Source organism: Panthera pardus, unplaced genomic scaffold (assembly GCF_024362965.1).
Source record: "Panthera pardus isolate Hobbes unplaced genomic scaffold, ASM2436296v1 HiC_scaffold_15, whole genome shotgun sequence".
NCBI classification, from domain to species: domain Eukaryota; kingdom Metazoa; phylum Chordata; class Mammalia; order Carnivora; family Felidae; genus Panthera; species Panthera pardus.
In genome coordinates, this window is record NW_026526710.1 from 88697331 (window position 1) to 88717724 (window position 20394).

A 20394-nucleotide genomic window follows, 5' to 3' on the forward strand; every position below is an offset into this window, starting at 1 on the left:
CCCAAACCCAGAGCCACTCTTCACCCCCACCCAACGTTGTGATTTTTTGCCAGTTTATTTAGCTTATTTATCTGCAGTCTATTTATGCAAATGTAAGCAAATATGAACAGAGATTCTTACCGTCGCCTTCCATTACGGAGGGCAATGTAGCACACACAGTTTTGAACTCTGTGTTGTCCACTTAATATGTCTTGAAGCCCCTGGAATGCGTCATCTTCCTGGCATTTCTAAGAAGCTGCCCAGTGCGGCAACAACCATCTGGGCCAGGAAAGTCCTGGCTGGGGTCACGCCTGGTGGGCAGACAGAGAGCCACAATGCACGCTGGCTCACCCTCCAGATGCTGTCGTCCAAGGAATTTGCCATCCTAGGCCATTTCCTGACGTTCCCCCTCAGGCAAACGGAGACTCTAACCCATGTGCCAGGCAGTACGTGTGCCCAGGGCATGCTTTCTTCGCAACTACAGCCGTGGGAGGAGACACCAGAGCACAGGCTTTGGACAGGCAGATCCAGGCACAGGTTGGACCCTGGCAGCTCTCTGGGGCTCAGGTTCTCCTTTGTGAAAGAGACAGCCCAGCCCCACGTTATGGGCTGGGGGAGTGGTGGGCAGGGGGAAGGGTGCTGTGGGGTCTGTGGGCGAGGGTGCCCCGATTCGTCCGTGACAGCCGCACAGCCCCTGGACCCTCACTGGCCCCTGCAGCCCACACAAGAAAATCACTGCCTGCGTGCAGAAAATAGGGCTCACGAGTGCCTGTCTGTAACACAGACTCAGAAACGCCTGTGAAACACACACCATGTGTGCAGCCTGTCACTCCCCTCCGCCCCACCCACACCCGTCCTAGGAATGCTCAGCAGTCACTGGCCAGGCCAGGCAAAGCATCTGGAGAACAACCCTGGCAGCAGGGGGGCACGGGAGCATTAGCTGGGTCTCAGCACCGGGCATGAAGACTGAAAAGCAGTGAGGGTTTAGGGCAGATTTAACTTCAGAGGCGCCTGGCAGTCAGCAGGAACCCCAGCAACGCCTCCTGTGGAATCGGCAGCCCCTTAGATCTGCAGCACCACGTGCAGGGCCTGTGTCCTCACCTGTAGGTCATGGGGCTGGACTACACAACCCCTTAGCGTTACAGCAACCTCAAATTCCTGTGATCCCGACGGAGCAGGAGGCTCTGTTAGCGTTTGCTACCCTTCGTGCCTGCGCACTGGGCAATGGGGGGGGGGGCGCCCCGAAGACTCGTTCCTTAGAGACACAGTCCAGGTTACACTTTCCCCATGTGGGGGTTCCCCTCTTCACGCGACAACTTGTCTCCCAGACCCCGAATCTTCTGACTCCGCCCACTGGCGATCCTGAACATCGAAAATGTGTGCTTTATATTCTCCGTGTTAACCACACAAAGAACCTCTGTGCAACCACCGAGGGAAGCTGGAAAACCCTGGGTGGTGCTCAGGTCAAAGGTGAGAGGGCACTCTACAGGAGACCCCGACACACAAAGTACCCTGTGGCAGGGCACGTGCTCCTGCAGATAAGCGGCATCGATAATTATTCTCTTGGGGTCACTGAGGCCGACCTCTCCACTGAAGTCACATGGGGATGGGCAGGGACGCCCCCCCCCCCCGCCGAGAGGCCTCAACCAAATGTCCACCCCAACTGCAGCCCAGGGCAGGCCAAGGCTGAGGGGAGACTGCTCTGAGGGCCGGCTGTTGGGATGCCCTGAAGGGTAGGCTGTGCCAGGGGCCCTGCATGCGGTCCAGCGACGGTGGGGGGGGGGGGGGGTGCCGCACGCAGTCTGGCAACACCCGGGGGCCTGCATGCGTTCCGGCGACACCGGGGGCCCCGCACGAGGTCCAGCGACACCCGGGGAGGGGGCCCCGCACGCAGCCTGGCGACACCTGGGGGCCCTGCACACAGTCCAGCGACACCCAGGGAGGGGGTGCCGCATGCGGTCCAGTGACGCCAGGGGCCCCGCACGTGGTCCAGCGACACCCAGGGAGGGGGTGCCACAGGCGGTCTGGTGACGCCGGGGAAGGCAGGGCGGAGGCAGGATGGTTAGAGCAGCAGCACTTGGGTCTGGAAAAGCAGCAGCTCTGCCCCAAACCTCACCATCTTCCTGCTCTTAGGTCTGTCAGTGGAGCCTCCAGGCTTATCAGCCACAGGGAGGGAGGGAGCTGTGTAGCTGGGCTGTCACGATGCCCCCCCCCCCCCCCCCCCCAGTGTCTGGGACACGGAATGAGAGATGTCCAGGAGAAAGCACATCCGCAGCTCTTTGTTGCTGGACTGACAGAGAAGCCCCAGGCCATCGGTGGTCTCCTGTCCCAGCACATAAAGGCAGCACAGAGGCTGCCATCGCGGGATGACTTCCCAACCTGGACTCCCCATAGGTCAGAGGGTCCCCAGCAAGCGGAAGACAGGGATGGGGTGACCGACTCTTCTGAGTCATGGCTCATGCCCTGCTATGTCCAGAGTGTCTGGAAGGCGCTTCCTCCTGGGGTAATTTAACTTGAGACTTACGACATGCACGGCCGTCCCTGCCAGCCCCGGGTCCCAGTGCGGTCACCAGCAGCCAGAGGGAGAAGGGTTGGGCCACAGACACAGCCCCAGGGAAGGCCTGGTTCTCTGCAGGGATGTGGTGACTCCCATCAGCAAGTGACAATGTGCTTTTGGAAAAAGTATAATTCCTTACCCTCTGATTTGAAATTTCTAACAAGATGACAGACGTACATCAGATATACGTAGATATGTTCTGGGAAAGTACCCAACCAGAGCTTGACCTGAACTCACCCAGCACGGCAGGCTTTAATGGGTACAATTTCAGTGTGGAGGATGTGAAAGTTCAGGAGATGGCTGGTGGCTGTGCACCAGTGGGAATGCACTTGACCCTACCGAACTGTACACTTAAAATTGTCAAAATGGTAAGTTTTATGTTACGGAGGTTTTTCCACTATCAGTGGTTAATACACACTGTAGTGACGCTCCCCTGCACAGTCTCCCAGCCTAGTGGTGGGCAGGGGTGGGGCTGGCAGGCCAGGGGCCGCATCCTGCCTGCGTTCCCCAGGCCAGCTGTCAGCCTCGTCCCAGTTCTGTCTGCATGTGTTGGCTGCTACGAAACGGCTCGGGAGAAGACCTGGGGTGCCAGGGGATGTGCTGTGGCCGGTGGCCTCCGTGCTGAATCATTTTCCCACAGGACAGGGTGGAAAATAGAGATACCGGCAAAAACAGGAAGACAGACCACTGTGCAGGAGGAAATCCAAATCTTGCTTACGCTTCTGGGAGAGAAAAGTTCACAGTGGAAATTTTTATATCTCTGGACTCCAAGCTAGTGCAGGTAAATCATCTGTGTTCTCTCCAGCACGGCCACCCAGTGGAGTCACACAGACACAGAGAAGGGGGTGAGGCTGGCATAACAGTGCTGGAAGTTTGGGAAGTGATGGAGAAAGAAAAGTAAAAAAGGAACAAATGAACAGGCAAACATCTCCAGAGCTGTGGGTCCAAGGGCCTGGGACGGAGGGGCACCACAGTAATTTCACACAGGGCTTTGGAAACCATTTTTCTAAAACAGACCATCCCCTTTCCTGTCCAGCTGCCCATGTGGGATGACTCCCTTCTGTTCCCTGTGAATTCTGCTGAGGCCAGATTCAGCTGGAGCGTGGGCTTTTGAGAGCCCACCTGGACTTCCACCGGCTCCTGGCCTCCCACACCTGCCCTCTGGAACAAGAAAACCTTTTAAACAGACATGGCTACACAGAGCGGGTAGAGCCTGTCCCAGGGGCGTCCTTGCCTCTTGGGGCCCTCCAGGGTCGAAGGTAACTGTAGGCTCTCTTAAGTAACTTCACTCCTTCCTAAAAAGATTTTCCTCCAGATGGAATGACATTCGATGGGTTCAACATGGGCATAAATAGCGCCCCCAGCTTTGTTACACTAAGACCACAACTTAGGTGTAGACTCAGTGGGCTAGCCTGTGGCTAAGAGGAAGAATTTCAATGTGTTCAGATCCTGGTGCCCTTTTCCAGCAAAGATGGTTTGAACGCGAGATGCTTAAGAGAGCACAATTTAAGATTCTACCCCTTACCTACGGCAGATGTTTTAATCAGCCACATGCTAAGACCCATCTCAACTTGAGGTCATCTGAGAACAGATTCCCACGAGACGTGCAACTGGTCACAGAGCTTGTACATCACTCTAGGCGTTTTCCCCACGTGTCTTCTCCTGTCTGCCGGTCCTGTGGGGTCTCTCAGCCGACGGCGTCCTCTGCCAGGGGCTTCCTACTCTAGTCCCAGCTCATCGGTGCACACCCACTGTTGGCAGGCAAGGGAACAATCACCAGACCGTCTTGGTGCTCGCTGGGCCCCGGTCGTCTCCTACCATCTCTTCCCAGGCTCACTTCAGCCTGGTGCTTCGAGACTGAGCCCCACAACCTGTTGCTTCTCCCATGAACTCACACACGCTTTTCAGTCTGCCCATTGTGCTTAGCCTGGTGCCATCTCCTCATGAAAAACCTCCGGGACCTTCCGTTCTGGCTCCCACAGCACGCTCACCTGGGTGGTCACTGTTTTCCCCGGTCCCTCGAGGGCAGGAGCCCGTATGTGAGGTGAGCCTGTAACTGTCCAACCTGTGGGTGCTCAGTAACGGGGTGCTAAATGGAGGAGCAGAAGCACAACCACAAACTGGGATGAGGCCTATTGAGACATCGTCTTAGCTGAACGAGGAAACTAGCAAAGAGCTGGTAATTCTGTAGCCATTATGAGCGAATCCTCAGGGGAGGGCTCCATAATTTATGGTGCCAAGTTAGGGCTGGCTGACCTCCCCAGGTACCATCAATAGGGTCAAAAGGGACTGGCAAGGACCTGACTTTCAGAAGGTACTAGAAGCTAGATCATCCCTCTAAAATCCCCATGCTGACACCTGTGTCTGCCCATCCCCAACAAGGGCCAGAAAGCTCAACCCCAAAGGGGGCTGGCATTTCTCATTCTGCCTGCCTTTGGCAATGTTGAACAAAACAGTAGCATCCACTCCAGACAACCAGGTCCTGACTGAACCTGGGTCCTGACTGTGGGAGACGCTTCCAAAGATGAACAGGTGGGGCCCTGCCTCCCAGAGCACGTGGTCCAGGACACGCAGGAGTGCGTGGTTCCAGCCAGGCTTCAGGGAAGGCAGCGCGGCGGGCTTCCCATGAACTGACCCCTGCAGCGACACTTCCGTCAGGTCCCACAGAGACCCTGCTAACCCTGCCCGTGGCTCTCCATCACCCAACTCCACCTGCACGGCCCTGCGGGGCCAGGCCCGTCTCTGGGGCTCTGCTACGTACCCCCACACGCCCCCAGGAGACACCGGACTCAAATGGCAGGAACGGTGTCCAGTTTGCTCGCCGCAGTGCTTGAGGAAGGCGTGGGGTTCAGAGAATCCAGGGAGGAATGACCAGTCTGCAGGCCTGTGTGGTCAGGTGGGCACCAGGGCTCCACCTCCCACGGGAAGTACCTGATCGCCCAGCTCTGAGCAGCTTTTAAACAGTCAGGCACTCGCAGGAGGCTCAGGCTGTAGGGTGTGGGGCTTACCAGGCAGGCCATCCAAAGGGCCGACGAATCCCTTTCTTCTAAAAATAGGCGAAGGTACACAACCTAACCCACCCTGGAAACAGAAACACAGCCCTGTTACATTATCTGAGGAGTATGCTGCTTTTTGTTTAAAAAGATTTGTTTCAAAGAGAAATCCTGCTAACACAGGCAGCCTGACAACCAATCACTTGGCTCAGGACTGTCGGCTTCAATGTTGAAAGAAAGCCCCACGCTGTGCCTCCATGCTTGGCCTTATTTCCCATCAAACTGGAATCCTTGACCTCGTCCTCTTTGAGAACTGGCTTAAATAAACATGTTACTCATCATATGACCAGCCACTCTGCCCTGACAGAAAAGGATCAGTGAGATGGTCACCTCCAGACAAACAGTACTCTGTGGCCTCTGTGGAAGCTTCGGCAGGAACCATGTCCCCATGCAAAAACCACGGCCTCTACTCTAAACTTTAGCCCTGGGGTCTGCAGCTTGCACCCAGCAAGGCCAGGCTGAGAGGAGCTCCCTACACACAGGACGTAAGATATCAGCTGTTTAGAGCAGGATAAGACGCCCATAAGGCGGCAGCTGAGGTCCCAGACTTGCAGGGTCCAAAGCTGGCTGCTGTCCTAACAGGAGAGCAGCCCACAGCCCACTTCTGGGGAAACCCTCACCGGCCTTCACTGCAGCATTCAGGAGGGCAAATTCAAGGCTCATGAGTCTTCCTGCCACACAAGGACAGTCTTCAAAGATGTGTTTAAGAAGATTCCAAATGTCATTCTAATGCCCTCCTAAAAAGAATTCCACTGGCAGTGTCTTAGCTCAAAATACACATGCTTTTTAACCTAGCAAGACATTTCGGCTAATTTACCCAGAAGAGACAGATGGACACATAAGTAAAAACGCATAACAGTTTGTAAGAATGAAAATTTGGAAAAGTTTTAAATATAAAATAAGTGGTTGGTTACATTTTGTTACATTGATATAACATTTATATATACATTTATATATCTCCATTAAAAGATAGTTTGCGTCTACATACATCTACAAAAAGTAAAAAAATACAATACTAGCTTAAAACAATGTCTGTGAGTTAAAACTAATTTAAAAGTGTATGTTCATTATGATCCTATTTATGTAAAACTATGTCCAACTTATTTACCTATACCACGTGATCTGGGAGGGGTCACCAAAATGCTAATGGTGGTTACCTTGGGGGTGGTGGAGTTGTTTATTTCCACATTGTTTGAATTTTCTTTTACAAATATGTTATAAGCAGAAAAGACTTTTAAAAACAGTCTTACACGGGTGCCCGGGCGGCTCAGTCCGACTCTTGATTATGGTTCAGGTCATGATCTCACGGTTTCGTGAGATTGAACCCCACATCGGGCTCCGCACAGTCAGCACAGAGCCTGCTCGGGATTCTCCCTTTCCCTGTCTCTCTCAAAGTAAATAAAAAGAAAAGGGAAAAAATAAATTAAAAAAATAAATAAAAACAAAAAGTCTTGCAAAGAGTTTAATGACAGGATATATTTATGATATATTAGGACTTTAAACAGCACGAGTCCAAATTATAAACACACCCTGGGCTTGAATATGTAAAAAAACATGTGACCAGGAAACAAACAAGAAAAGGGTCAAACCCACCTCCATGTCACCACCATGTACAAGGTGCTACTGGGCTGGGGCACTTTCCCGCCCTCCCACAGGCTCAGCTGGGGGGCAGGGGCAGCCCCGGGGCACAGGTGCACCAAGCTGTGTCCAGGAGATGCCGATGACCTCGTGGTTTCTGACTGCCTGCACAGATGGCTAGTTTGCCCAGGACCAGCCCCTGGATTCTTCTGGATGGTGGGTGGCTCTGGCTTTGTTTTCTTTTTAATGAGCTACATCAGCACATTCTCTCCCCCCTTCCACTCCCACTCCAGGGGTGAATGCGGGCTTCAGGCATTTTGTTTTCTGAATGTTCCCACGGTGGAGCCACGGGAGAGTGTTTGCCTTTTCTTTCAATTAAAAAAAAAAAAAAAAAAAAAAAAAGGAAATTCTCCAAATATGCAAACTTCCAGGAATCAGTGGCAGTTAAAGAAGCAAATATGTCTCATGAAAAAGCTCCCACAGCAGAGGGTGTTACATCTGTTCCTACAAGCACAGGGACACAGACAAGGTTACTTCAGCACAACTAGGCTTTTCCCTGCCCTCAACACACACAGCCTCCAACCCGGGGCAGTGTCTCAGGAAAGAGAATTGTAGCACCCTAAAACGTCAGAGACCCTGAGTGCTTCCTGCTAAGCAGTGAACCCCCAACCTAAAAACCGAACACAACTTCTGGGACTTAATGAAGTATCTGAGAAAAGCAATTATAAGCAGGATTTACACAGCCTGACACTTTAAGATTCTTCCAGTGCATGTAACCAAATTGTCAGCGATTCTATATGTTTTACTTTGAAGAACATCCCGTAATTACTTTTTCTGGTAACTCCCTCCCTCCCCCTCCCCAATCATGCAACTTGTGATAAATCAGACATATGTCTCTTGTTCATTCGAGGCACTGAGAAGGACACCACGACACCAAGAACAGCGAAAAGATACGGGGAAGCGCACAGTATTTATGTTTCTTTTACAAGTAAACACTTCAGAGCATTCTAATTGTGCTGAAAATCTTGTGGTATAATTAAGTCTTCTCAAGCCCCCTGTGACACCCTGAGGCCACCCACCCTGGGGACAGAAGAGCCACGGATACTCAATCAGGATTCCACCTCCAGTTCTGGGCTGGGGCCTGGGAGGCAAAAAGGCCCATCTCTTAAATAACAAGAGGGCTGGGAAGCTGGTGTTGGAGGGATTTATTGAAGGATATGTGGTGAAAAGTTAGTGTTTGCATTTCCTGTTTATTCTGCTAAAAATAGAAAGAGATACTTTGAGTATCTTTGCTGGTCTTGTCCTGCATTCTCTCTGGTTTGGGCCAGCTTTCTGAAATGTTCCTGCATCCTTGGGGATGACCAGGGGAGTGAGCAGGAGACAGGGAAGATTGGCTCCCCAGCACTGGCTGGGTGTGTGGCCCACGTACGCAAATCCTGGGACAATTCGATTCCAGCAACTTACTTAAGTGGGCACAGCATTCAAGTGAAAGGCATGATGATGTCTGTTGTGCATACGTGGGGAGGCCCCGCAGTGTTTAGCAGGGGTCCGGCGCTGGACAGAGGACTACAGAAGTCTACTAAATGTGGAAGGAGAGAAGCCTGTATGTGTGAAGGCCAAAGGCGTGGTCCTTTGTCCCCCTGGGCAGAAATGCCATCTAACATCCTAAGGAAGATGTCCCTGGCTGGGTCCCAGGAGGACAAAATCCAAGTCATTCCTGGCCTGTCATCTGAGCTCTCAAATGCAGACTCTCCATAACTGGCTTCCTAACCCTGCACGCTCCCAGGGCCCTCGGCGAGATGGTGTTGGGAAATGGCTGCTCAGAATAATGTTCTTAAAGGCATCAAGTAAAATACGTGTATTTATAAAGGAAATCAGTTACTTTGAAGACAGTGATCAAAATACTACAGCCAATATGTGATATAACACTGTATGTGCTTTCTTACTAACACAATGAATAACAATCCATACCAGTGTTTTCAAATAACGATTACAAGGGCACCTGGGTAGCTCAGTCAGTTGAGTGCCCAACTCTTGGTTTTGGCTCAGATCATGATCTCGAGGTTTGTGGGATCGAGCCCTGCCTTGGACTCTGTGGTGACAGCCCAGAGCCTGCTTGGGATTCTCTCTCTCTCTCTCTCTCTCTCTCTGCTACTCCCTCCCTCTCTCTCTCAAAATGAGTGAATAAACTTAAAAAAAAAATAATAAAATAGTGCTTACAGTAAATAGCATTCAAAATATCTGGCCACAATAAGCACATGAACATACAATATGAGAATATCCATGATTTCTATTGTAACAAAGTTGCAGGCCCTGCTACCCCTGCTGTGCAGGACCAGTTACATACCTCATAAGTTTACCAATGGACCCCAAATAGAGGCCAGCTGCAGGTTCCTGAGCACTGCCTGGAGTTTTGACGCTAAATAAATTAATTAAAAACTCCAAGTTTTTACACATATTGAAAATGGCTGAATTTTGGAAATAAAGCCTAAAGATGAGCCCAGATGACGTCACCCAAGGTCAAGGCTCAGACTCAGGAGACTCTGGTTTGAATCTCATACTTTTTAATTTTGTAAGAGAGATACTGAGATATACTTTATTGAAAAATAACTTACATACCATAATGCTCACCCATTTAAGGAGTATAATTCAATGGTTATGAGTATATTTACAAAGGCCTGCAATCAACACCACTATTGAATTACAGAATATTTCAGTGCCCAGTTAAGAAACCCTAACCTCCCAATACTCCCTCTCCCTAGCAACCACAAATCTGTTTCTGTCTCTTTGGACTTCTCATACACAGTTGACTCTCATTATACATGGTAGTTATATTCTATAAAGTCTCCGTGAACATTGAATTATTGAATACTGAAACATGGCTATTTGGAAAATACACGGTTAGGTTCCTGTGAGCCTCTGACCAACGTTTTCATCCACTGAGCAACATAAAACCTTCTGCTATATGTGTTTCTATTTAAAGATATATATTTAGTGGGGTGCTTGAGGGGCTCAGTCAGTTAAGCATCTGACTTTGGCTCAGGTCATGATCTCATGGCTCATGACTCAGTCCCACAGAGACTGTCAGTAGAGGGCCCACTTCAGATCCCGACTCCCTCTCTCTCTGTCCCCCCCGCCCCACCCTCTCTCTCAAAAATAAATAAACATTAAAAAAAAACATGTATTTAGTATATATTATTGATTCTTAATGTTGAACTCATAGCTAAGAGCACTTTCTATGTACAGCACATCACATCCCTCTTGCACTTAGGAAAACTCAGTAGCACTCCTGCACTAGGCATGGAGTCATTTTCAACAGTGAAATCACAAGAAAAGCACAGGAGGATTCTGGGAAGACGGCAGAGCAGGGGCCCCGGGAATCTCTCCCCCACAGATGACAACAGCAGGGGCGGAACCTGTGTGATGGGACTGCTTTGGAACTGTGGACTCTGCCCGAGGCCTGCCACGTGTCCGGGAGAAGTAGTCGATTTTGGTCCACTCCAGCTCGCAGCACAGCAGCACCTACCCGTCCCGCGCCCCAGCCATGTGGCAGGCAGCCGGGCACGTGTTTCTGGAGCAGCCCGCAGAAGCCAGGTGGACGAAAAGGACCCTGTCCCCCAAACGGCAGGAGGCCACGCTCTGACCACACAGGTGTGGATTCAGAGGCTGGCGGCCATTGCTGTCACCCCTCCAGCTCGAGTGACTTCAAGGGGATAAGTGCCCTCTTATCCCCCTTTTGTTTTCCACTTTTCCCCTTTCGGGAGCCACACGTTAAAGACTAGGACATTGAAAAACAGCTGCCTATTTGGGGGAAATTAGGAAGTGATGGCACATGTCCAAGGAAAGGCTCAGAAAAGGCCGAGGAAGACATTAAATGGACACCTCAGGTTGACCCCCGGCACAGAGCCTGCAACCATGAAAAGAACGATGACAACAAAACAGCAAACCCTGGGGAAGGGGGAGAATCTGATTTCTAGAGTAACCGCATCATGAGATTTGAATGTCCAGCGCTCAGCAAATCACAAGGCACACAAAGAAACAGGGGACTTCGGCCCATTGAAAGGAAAAAGATAATTCAACAGAATCTGTCCCTAAAAAGGACCCGGTGTCAGATCTACTGGAGAGACTTTAAAGCAACTGTCTTAAAGATGCTGAAAGAACTAGAAAATGTGGATAAAATCATGAAAAAAAAGTATGAACAAAATGGAAATATCAGTAAAGAAGGAGAAAACCAGCAAAGAAACCCCAAAGAAATTCTGGAGCTGAAAAGTACAATAACTGAAATGAAAAATTGACTAGAGGGATTCAAAACAGATTTGAACAAACAGAGAAATACCAGTGAACCTGAAGACACGACAGTGGAAATCATCAACACTGTGGAATAGAAAGTAAATGAAGAAAACGGAGACTGAGGGACCCATAGGACATCGTCAAGAGGACCGACACACACACTGTGGGAGTCTCAAAAGGAAAAGAGAGGGGCAGAGAGAATATCTGAAGAAACAATGGTTATAAATCTTCCTAACTTTAAGAAAGACATGAATATAAAATCCAAGATGCTCAGCAAATTCCAAATAAGATGAACTCAGACAGACCCACTCTGAGACAAGTTGTAACCAAACTTCCAGAAGACCAAGAATCTTGAAAGCACCAAGAGAGAGGGGAATCATCACACCCAAGGGGCCCCCAGTAAGCTTATCTGCAGATTTTTCACCAGGAACTTTGGGTTTCAGAGAAAGTGCACAACACATTCAAAACAGTGTACGAAGACAGGCCTGTCACGTGTGACTCCTATATCCGGCAAGACTGTGCTGCAAAGCGAGAGGGAGATCAAGACGTTCCCAGACAGACAAACGCTGTGGGAGGTGGGGACCACCGACCTTTTCTGCAAGAACTGCTTGTTCCCGGGAGTAGGGCAGACGCAAGGACAGGACAGGAGACAGTCACTAGAGGCCGTGCGAGAACTAAGGTCTCGGGGCAGGCCAGCACACGGCCAGTTATAAAAGGCACAGTTCACAAAAGAAAAAATAGACAAATTTGACTTTGTTCCAAATTAGAAATTTTGTACATCAAAAGACAATGTGCAGAGTATAAAGGCAACCTACAGAACGAGAGAAAATATTTGCGAGTCCATATCTGACAAGGGATTAACATCCACAACAAAAAGAGCCCCTGAAACTCAACAACCAAAGGCAACCTTGTGCAAAAATGGGCAAAGGACCTGAACAGATGTCTCTCCAAAGAAGACGTACAAGTGCCCATGAAGCACTGCAAACACCAACATCCCTAAGGATTAGGGACTTGCAAATCAAGAGTAGGAGATCCCACCTCACACCCATTGTGATGGCTACTTTTAAAGAACCAGAAAACAGGTGCTGGTGAGGGTGTGGAAAAACTGGGACCCTGTGCGCTGTTGGTGGGAATGCAAAATGGTGCGGCTGCTGTGGAAAACAGTATGACGGTTTCTCAAACACTTAAGAGTAGAACTACCATGTGAAGCAGCAATATTTACACTACAGAGTCTATACCCAAAAGAATTGAAAACAGGGTCTCAAAGAGATGTTTGTCTCATGTTCACAGCAGCTAAAACATGGAAGAAACCCAGATGTCCACTGGTGGGTGAATGATGAACAAAATGTGGCCTATTCAAATGGAATATCATTCAACCTGGAAAAGGAAGGAAATGCTGGCAGTCTCTCCCCTGAGAAGAACCTTGAGGACATAATGCTCAGTGAAACGAACCAGTCACAAATACTGCAGGAATCCACTTCCAGGAGGCTCCTAGAGGGGTCACAATCACACAGGTAGAAAGTAGGGTGGTGGGCACCAGGGGCTGGAGGGAGGGCAGAACGGGGAGATAGGGTTTAAGAGACAGAATGACTCGGTTTTTCAGGATGAGAAGCATCGTGGAGACGGATGGGTATACAGCGGTGGCAAGCTTCGTTGTATGTATTTTGCCACAATTATTAAAAAAGAATAAGCACAAAAAAGTGGGAAACATGGCAGTAAATAGACTGTGGCAAGGAAACGTGTGTGCCGGAAGACCTGATGCGAGAAGGCGGACCCCGCTGCACTGGCGGCCGACCCTCCACTGCCCCGCGCGTCTGCAAGTGGCCGCCGAGCGTTGAGCATTGCTTTGGGGCAACGAATAAGTTTTAGCGACTCCGCAGACACAGACTCTGCACCTCAGAGCACAGACTGAACGCACCCCTCCGACAGCGGCCCGCACACCCGGCTACTCTCCCCTGCCCCTCCCTTCCAGGGTTCCCGCGAGCTGCGTCCCCTCAGTCCCGTCTACGACTGAGCCCTGTCCCACCGCACGTCTTGTGTGCACTCGCCGGTCTGCGCACACTGGGGCGTTTCCACCTTTTGGCCATCATGGACACCGCGGCAGTCAACAGTCACGCATAAGTTCCTGTGTGGGAATAGGATTCCCACATCCTGGTATTTTGTCGAAGGGTTTCCACATCTGTATTCACAAGGGAGGTTGGCCTGAAGTTTCATTGTGATGTGCATGTGTGGTTTGGGGTAAGAGATTAATGAGTGGCAGACAAAGTATGTTTCCTAAACATAACTGTGGGTTTACTTCAACATCTGTTAGAAGGCTGATGGCTCTTCACTTGTGATAGGAGTACAGTTTTCTCCTAAAATATACACCACGGTATAGAAAGTTATTAGGTAAGTGACTGAGTGAGGGTGGCTGCAGTAAAATCATGAAAACAGTATTACTGTGACCGACATCTCGGAACACCTGCTGTAGGAAAAGAACGTGGGACCTGAGTGTCACCTCCCAGGGTAGCCTCAGCGATGGCCTGCCTGCAGATGGGCACTGCCTTTCTCACAGTTAGCAAGTCTGTCCTGAACATGGAGGGTGTCAGGACGGCTCCTGCTTCCTACCATCCACAGCAACACAGTTGTCCCGCCTCTCCCACCTGGACACAGTATTTACAGCAAGAGTCCACTGAGCATGGCAAGAGCAGAGCCCGTTTCCCCGGAGATGGAATCGAGGCGCTGAGCTTTGTGAATATTACGAGTACCTTTTTTCTTTTACTTATTTTCAGAGAGAGAGAGAGAGCACACAGCAGGGACAGAGAGAGAGGGAGAGAGAATGAGTCCCAGGCAGGCTCTGAGCTGTCAGCACAGAGCCCACCGTGGGGCTCGAACTCACAAACTGTGAGATCATGACCTGAGCTGAAATAGAGTTGGATGCTTAGCTGACTGAGCCACCCAGGCACCCCAGGAGCCCTTTCCTATTTAAGTATGGCAACTATTGTTTGTTTTTTTTTAATTTTTTATGTTTATTTATTTTTGAAAGAGAGAGAGACAGACAGACAGAGTGTGAGTTGGGGAGGGGCAGAGAGAGAGGGAGACACAGGATCCGAAGCAGGCTCCAGGCTCCGAGCTGTCAGCACAGAGCCGGACGCAGGGCTCGAACCCATGAACTGTGAGATGTCGATCCGAGCTGAAGTCAAATGCTTAACCGACGGAGCCACCCGGGTGCCCCAAGTATGACAACTATCTGAGGTAGGCGCTGCTCTCCCATTTTATAGACCAGAACATTAGGGATCAGCTGGTCAGAGTCAGCGAGAAGGTGCTAGAGGCAGGGTCTGAACTGGGGTCCCTGACAGAGGTCTCTGCCATGTGACAGAGAAAGGCACGGGTTGCAGGTGACACACTACGGGGCGGGGGAAGAAACCCTGAGCCGGCCAATTAAACTTTGAGCTATTTCTCTCAGGGCAGTGCCAGAGGGAAAGTAAACAATGAAGACAGGACACAGGGCCTCAGCCAGCAAGCTGAAAAGAGGCAGAGCCGCCAGAGTCGCCCCTGGGAAGTGGACACACTCGTGAGCACACGGACCTCGGAGCTTCCTGTGTCACCTCAGCTTCAGAGGGTCCACAGCACGGGGTGCCAGGTGTCAGCAGCACTTTGAGGGAAAGGCACGCCCTCGGTGGCACCTCCAGTTCAGCTCCGCACAGACACCACTCGTTCCCTCTGTGACCGATGGATGACAAAGCCCGCGTGCAGATCTCCGGTTTACACGGTGCTCCGCACCCACTGCTCACCCTCCCGCACCCTGAGAGCAAGCACTGTGACCCGGGATGGCCAGGGCGGAGCGGCGGGACGTGGCCCCGATGGCCAGCAAGGAGCCCTGAGAACGGCCGCTAAGTAAGGCACAGAGAAGCAGAGTGACAGGACAGAGAACGGGCCGAGGGGACACGAAGTGACTGGGTAGCCCGGTCTGAGAGAGGGCGGCTCCAGGCGGGGGGCAGCCGGGCGCAGGTGCGGCCAGAGCAGCCGGCAGGAGGACACGGCAGAGCCCGGGGTCACGTGGAGGCAGCGGAGCAACGCTGCAGGGCTGGGGACGAAGCAAAAGCCACTGCGCGGCAGTGACGGTGCCATCAGCGGGACGGCCAGGCTCAGCAGGGACTGAAGACGCAGAGCTGTCTGATCTCGTGCCAGAGAACCAGGCAGAAGGTGAGGTCAGCGGGTCTCCCGCTGTTCCCTTCCAGCAGCACAAACAAGAAGAGAGAATGTTCGCGGAGCCGCGGCCAGCACGCCCTGAGCTCTCCGCACGTGCGCCTTCTCCCCTTGGGACAACGTGATGCCGCAGCAGGGACTGAGGCACCGCCTGCCCTCAGAACCAGGCGCCCGGCTATACGCCTCGGCCTCCAGCGTCCCGGCCTCCTTCTGTTCCGAACACTGTGGCTGCTGCTCCCGGTCTCTGCTCAGCTCTCCTGCCCCCACTGAGGCCACTGCAGCCAACACGGCGAGCCACGGCGGTCACCCTGCAAGTGTCCCCTGCGGGCGGTCTGTGCGCTCGCTGTGGGCACAGAAGTTCCAGTCACGACCAAGTCAGCCGGGAAACGCCTCCCTGCAGGCGGCTCTTTCCTTCAGTATTTTATTTGGAAATGGGAAGTTTCTCCCAAGTGTAGAGATGAGACCAGCACGAGGCCCAGCTTCGACTCAACAGCGGGGCACACGCCCTCCCAACCATTAACCTACGTTAGCAGCCGGTTTTCCCATAAAATGATACTGTTACAGCAAAGCTAGACCCTCAGAGCTAAAAGTTAGCCAAAGTTATAATTTAAAGCTAGCATAAGTTTCCAATCCTAAAAAGACAGTGGAAAACACACACTAGCAACCACAAGTTTCATTCCTGGGTTACTGGCTAATGCCGTTTTGTTAGCGAACTCGCATCCAGTTAAAATATGAAAGCATCAATAGTATTTCTTCCTCAGTCTTTAAAAATCAGAAATCAACACTCTTTAAGATTGAAAATGCATTTAAAATTTTGAAGACTTTCTAATAAACTGGTGTTGACCAAACACACGTTACCTTCTTTTCTACCACAGGCTAGAAAAGAGAACGCATGGCTCTGTAGCAACAGACAAAACCGAAAACTGCATGTTTGAAATGGGTGCAGTGGCCCCCGGTACCTCGTTTCTGGATGAAGACCCTGAGCAGGGGGTTGGCGCTCGAGACCGCCTTGCAGAAGTTGTCATCGTTGTTGATGGGCAGCAGGTCGCCGTGCACATCTGCATAGCCAATGGTGACGTCTGTGTTGGAGATGTGGTGCGTGTGAACCACCAGGTTGTAGAAGTCTTCAAACTTCCCTGGCTTTTGACGGTCTAAGGAAAATCTCCGGAACTCAGCCCCAAACTACAATGCAAGAGACAGGGGGGACATAAGTAGCAGGGAAAGGACGGGAAATAAGGCTTGTTCACGTCATGCCAAGCGCGTCCTGAGCCTCCGTGAGGCCCGGACACAGCGGCGAACTGTGTCCCTGTCCTCATAGAGCTTCTGCAAACACACAAGGAAAGGGGAGACAGGAGTGTGGGGGATCAGTTCACTCAACGCTGACCTGTGTCCTGGACAGGACAGGTGCTGGAGCTGAGGCTACTGAAGAAAAAGCAAGGTCAAAAAGTATTAGGAGTATGGTGGACGAGATTGAAACAGGAGCCTGTGCTTAGTGAGGGCCTTCACCTGGGGTGGCTGTCCAGGCTCAGCTTGCGGTGTCCGCACAGCCCCGAGATAGGGGCAAACACTCATGGGCAGGAGGGAAGCAAGGCCAGCTGAACGCTCTGTATTTTTCCTGAGGGCAATGGGTGGTCCTGGAACAATTTCAATTTTAAGCAAGGAACTGATTTGATATGATTTGCATTTGATTTTTAAAAAAATTTTATGTATTTACTGAGAGACAGAGGGAATGAGAGAAAGCAAACGTAGGAGCGACAGGGGGGCAGACAGAGAGAGCGCAAGAGAGAGGGAATCCCAGGCAGGCTCTGTGCTGTCAGTGCAGAGCCCCACGCGAGATCATGACCTGAGCAAATATCAAGAGTCAGATGCTTAACGGACTGAGCCACCTAGGGGCCTCTGATTTGTATTTTTAAAAGACCGAAGGATCAAAAGTGGAAGCAAAAGTGAAAGAAGGAAGGACTGTGGTAAAAAGAAGGCTTCACAAATCTCAGGGAGACACGAACGTGGGCCCTGGTCCCGCCCAAAACACAGAGCAGGTTCCTCTCTCAACAGACGGTACTCACTCCGCCTGCTCTGGGAGATACCCAGGGCCCAACTTTCCTGACAGTCCCTGGCCCTGGCTCAGGTGCCCACACAGTTCTCTGCCAGGAAAGGACCCTAGGTCACCTCCCACGGGCTGAACCATCCTGGGATCCAAGGACACCACCTCTGTTTGGCCTGAGGGTTTCTGGATTAGGACATGCTGTTGTCCCTCGCTTGGCAATACAGACCTTTATTCATCAGGCAGCACAGATTCAGTGCTCTTCAACACAACTGAAAACTAATTATAGTGGTTCCAAAATACACAAAAATGAAATGTCTAATGTTTACACAATACGAGTCATTACATCATCTAGACATTATGTCAACTAGTCAAGGGCAAATCAACTCAAACCATATGGGTTTGTGTGGTTCTCAAAGTGGGCAGGCATCAGAATCACCTGGAGGCCCCTAGAGGTCTGGACTGGGCTGATCTGGAGAGCGGGCCCCATAATTTGCATTTTTAACAAGTTCCCAGGAGAAGCTGATGCCCTTGGGCTGGGGACCACACCATAAAACCACTGGTTTTAAGGGAATCAGTCTCCAAATCTCCGTGGCCACAGATCTCTGAGAACCAGAGTCTGCTGTTCCATTTCCCTTTTTAAAAAACAAAACAAACCTCTCACCCATCCCGCATTGCCCCAGGAATAAAATACTTCAGCAGGCAGGACAGTGGGACTTTCCGAAATACTGGTTCAAGAAAAGCCACCTTCGATGGGCAAGCACAACCCCTAAGGCCTCCTCCCACGTACTGGGTCAGGGGAGGAGGGGCTCCGGGCTCAGCACAGAGGGCCACGCGGCAAGGCTCTCCCCCGCCGCTCTGCCGCTGTCAGAGGTGCCCACCTTGAGATGGGGCCTGTGAACACAGCACAGCAAACCGAGAAATCCTTCCCGCATTGCTGAAAGGTCAGCATTCCTCCTCTTCTCCATATTTATCCCAGCATGCACCATTGGCTGGCCCAGGGTGAGCAGCACACAATCTCTCACACACATCCTGGGGCCACAAAACTTTTGAAGACACAAGAGTTCAAGCCTACATTAGTTTAATGTGATCTTTTTTCAGATTCGGTTATGTCGTCACATCATGAATATTTATTTCAACAATAGCCGTCATCTCTCCCATCTCAGATCTAATACAAGCTAACTTCCAGAGCAATTAGTTCTTATCAGTATGCACCCTCTTTTCATTAAGCACATAAGGAGAGTTCAATGGTGTCCAATGAAATCAGCGTATGCCTCTGAGTTTCATGTGCGGTTCTTGATTCTTCCCCCAAACCGGACACCATGCACTCACTCTGATTTAAGGGACACCGGCTGCCTCTCCTGACTCACTCCCCCTGGATTAGGCCACATCCTAGGTGAGCAGTGAGAAACAGCCCATGCTGGGCCAAGTCCCTCCTGCATTTGGCAGTCAATCTAAGGTTAATCTAATTTGTTTCTCCAATCTTTTAGTGGTTTTCTTCAAAATACGTCTTTATAATTTTTTTTAAACTTTTTTTTAGAGAGAGAGAAAGAGTGAGTGAGCAGAGGAGAGGGCAGAGGGAGACTGAGAGAGAATCTTAAGCAGGCTCCACATGGAGCCCGACACGGGGCTCACGAACAGGACCCTGGGATCATGACCTGAGCCACCCAGGTGCCCCTTCTTCAAAATACGTCTTAACGTGTGGATTGGAAATGAAAATGAATGCAGACTGCTTCCTGACAGAAAGCAAGTCTGATTTGTATTTGATAATGAGGCTGACTTTGTTAATCCATCCAGCAGTATGGTGAACAATGCTTCTTACGTTGAATGAGTCCCAAAGTTTGGCAAAAAGAGGTATGAAATGGGATATTAGCATTTTTCCTAATTTTTTTTATTATGCAAAATACACATAACATAAAGTTTACCATTAAAAAATTTTTTTTTAATTTTTTTTATTTTTGAGAGAGAGAGAGACAGAGTGCAAGCAGGGGAAGGGCAGACAACAAGAGAGACACAGAATCCGAAGCAGACTCCAGGCTCTGAGCCGCCAGCACAGAGCTGGATGTGGGGCTCCACCTCACAAACCGTGAGATCGTGACCTGAGTCGAAGTCAGATGCTTGACGGACTCAGCCACCCAGGTGCCCCTAAAGTTTACCATCTTCACCATTACTTAAGTGCAGAGTTCAGTGGCAGTAATACATTCACACTGCTGAGCAGCTGTCCCCATCCATGTGTCTTCGTATCTTGTGCAACTGAGTCCGTCCCCATTAAACACGGACTCCCAGCCCCTCCCCCAGACCCTGGTGACACCACCTACCTGCCGGTCTGTATGAATATGACTCCTCTAAGTACTTCATATGAGTGGAATCATCCGTTTTTGTCTTTCCGTAACTGGCTCATTCCCCGATCAAATATATAATTTGAAACACTCTCATTCTGTGGGTTGCTTTACTCTGTGGATCTGGGTCCTTCTAAGGGGAAATGTTACGGCTGTGAGCAGGGCACAGGAGGAAAAGGTAGATTGAGGCCGCTGTCTAACTTGCCTGCCAACCTAGGGCAGGTGCCATAATGTCAGTTTTTCTTAAAACTTTCCTTAGTGAGCACTTAGCTTTGAAGTTGTACCTGTTCTGGACTGAGGAGACAGCCTCCCAAACAGACACCTCCCTTTGTGGAGTTCTGCAGGTTTGAATGTGGGACAGCAGGCGAG

The 20394-nt window shown here is 50.7% G+C and overlaps 1 protein-coding gene across 1 annotated transcript in view; it reads right to left on the reverse strand.

Moving 5' to 3' along the window:
- The window catches only part of PARD6G (par-6 family cell polarity regulator gamma), a 90077-nt gene that overhangs the window by 47382 nt on the left and 22301 nt on the right, over positions 1 to 20394 (reverse strand). Inside the window, exon 2 of the mRNA XM_019423574.2 lies at positions 16605 to 16827. Coding sequence (XP_019279119.1) covers positions 16605 to 16827 — 223 coding nt within the window. The remainder of the gene's footprint in view (positions 1 to 16604; positions 16828 to 20394) is intronic.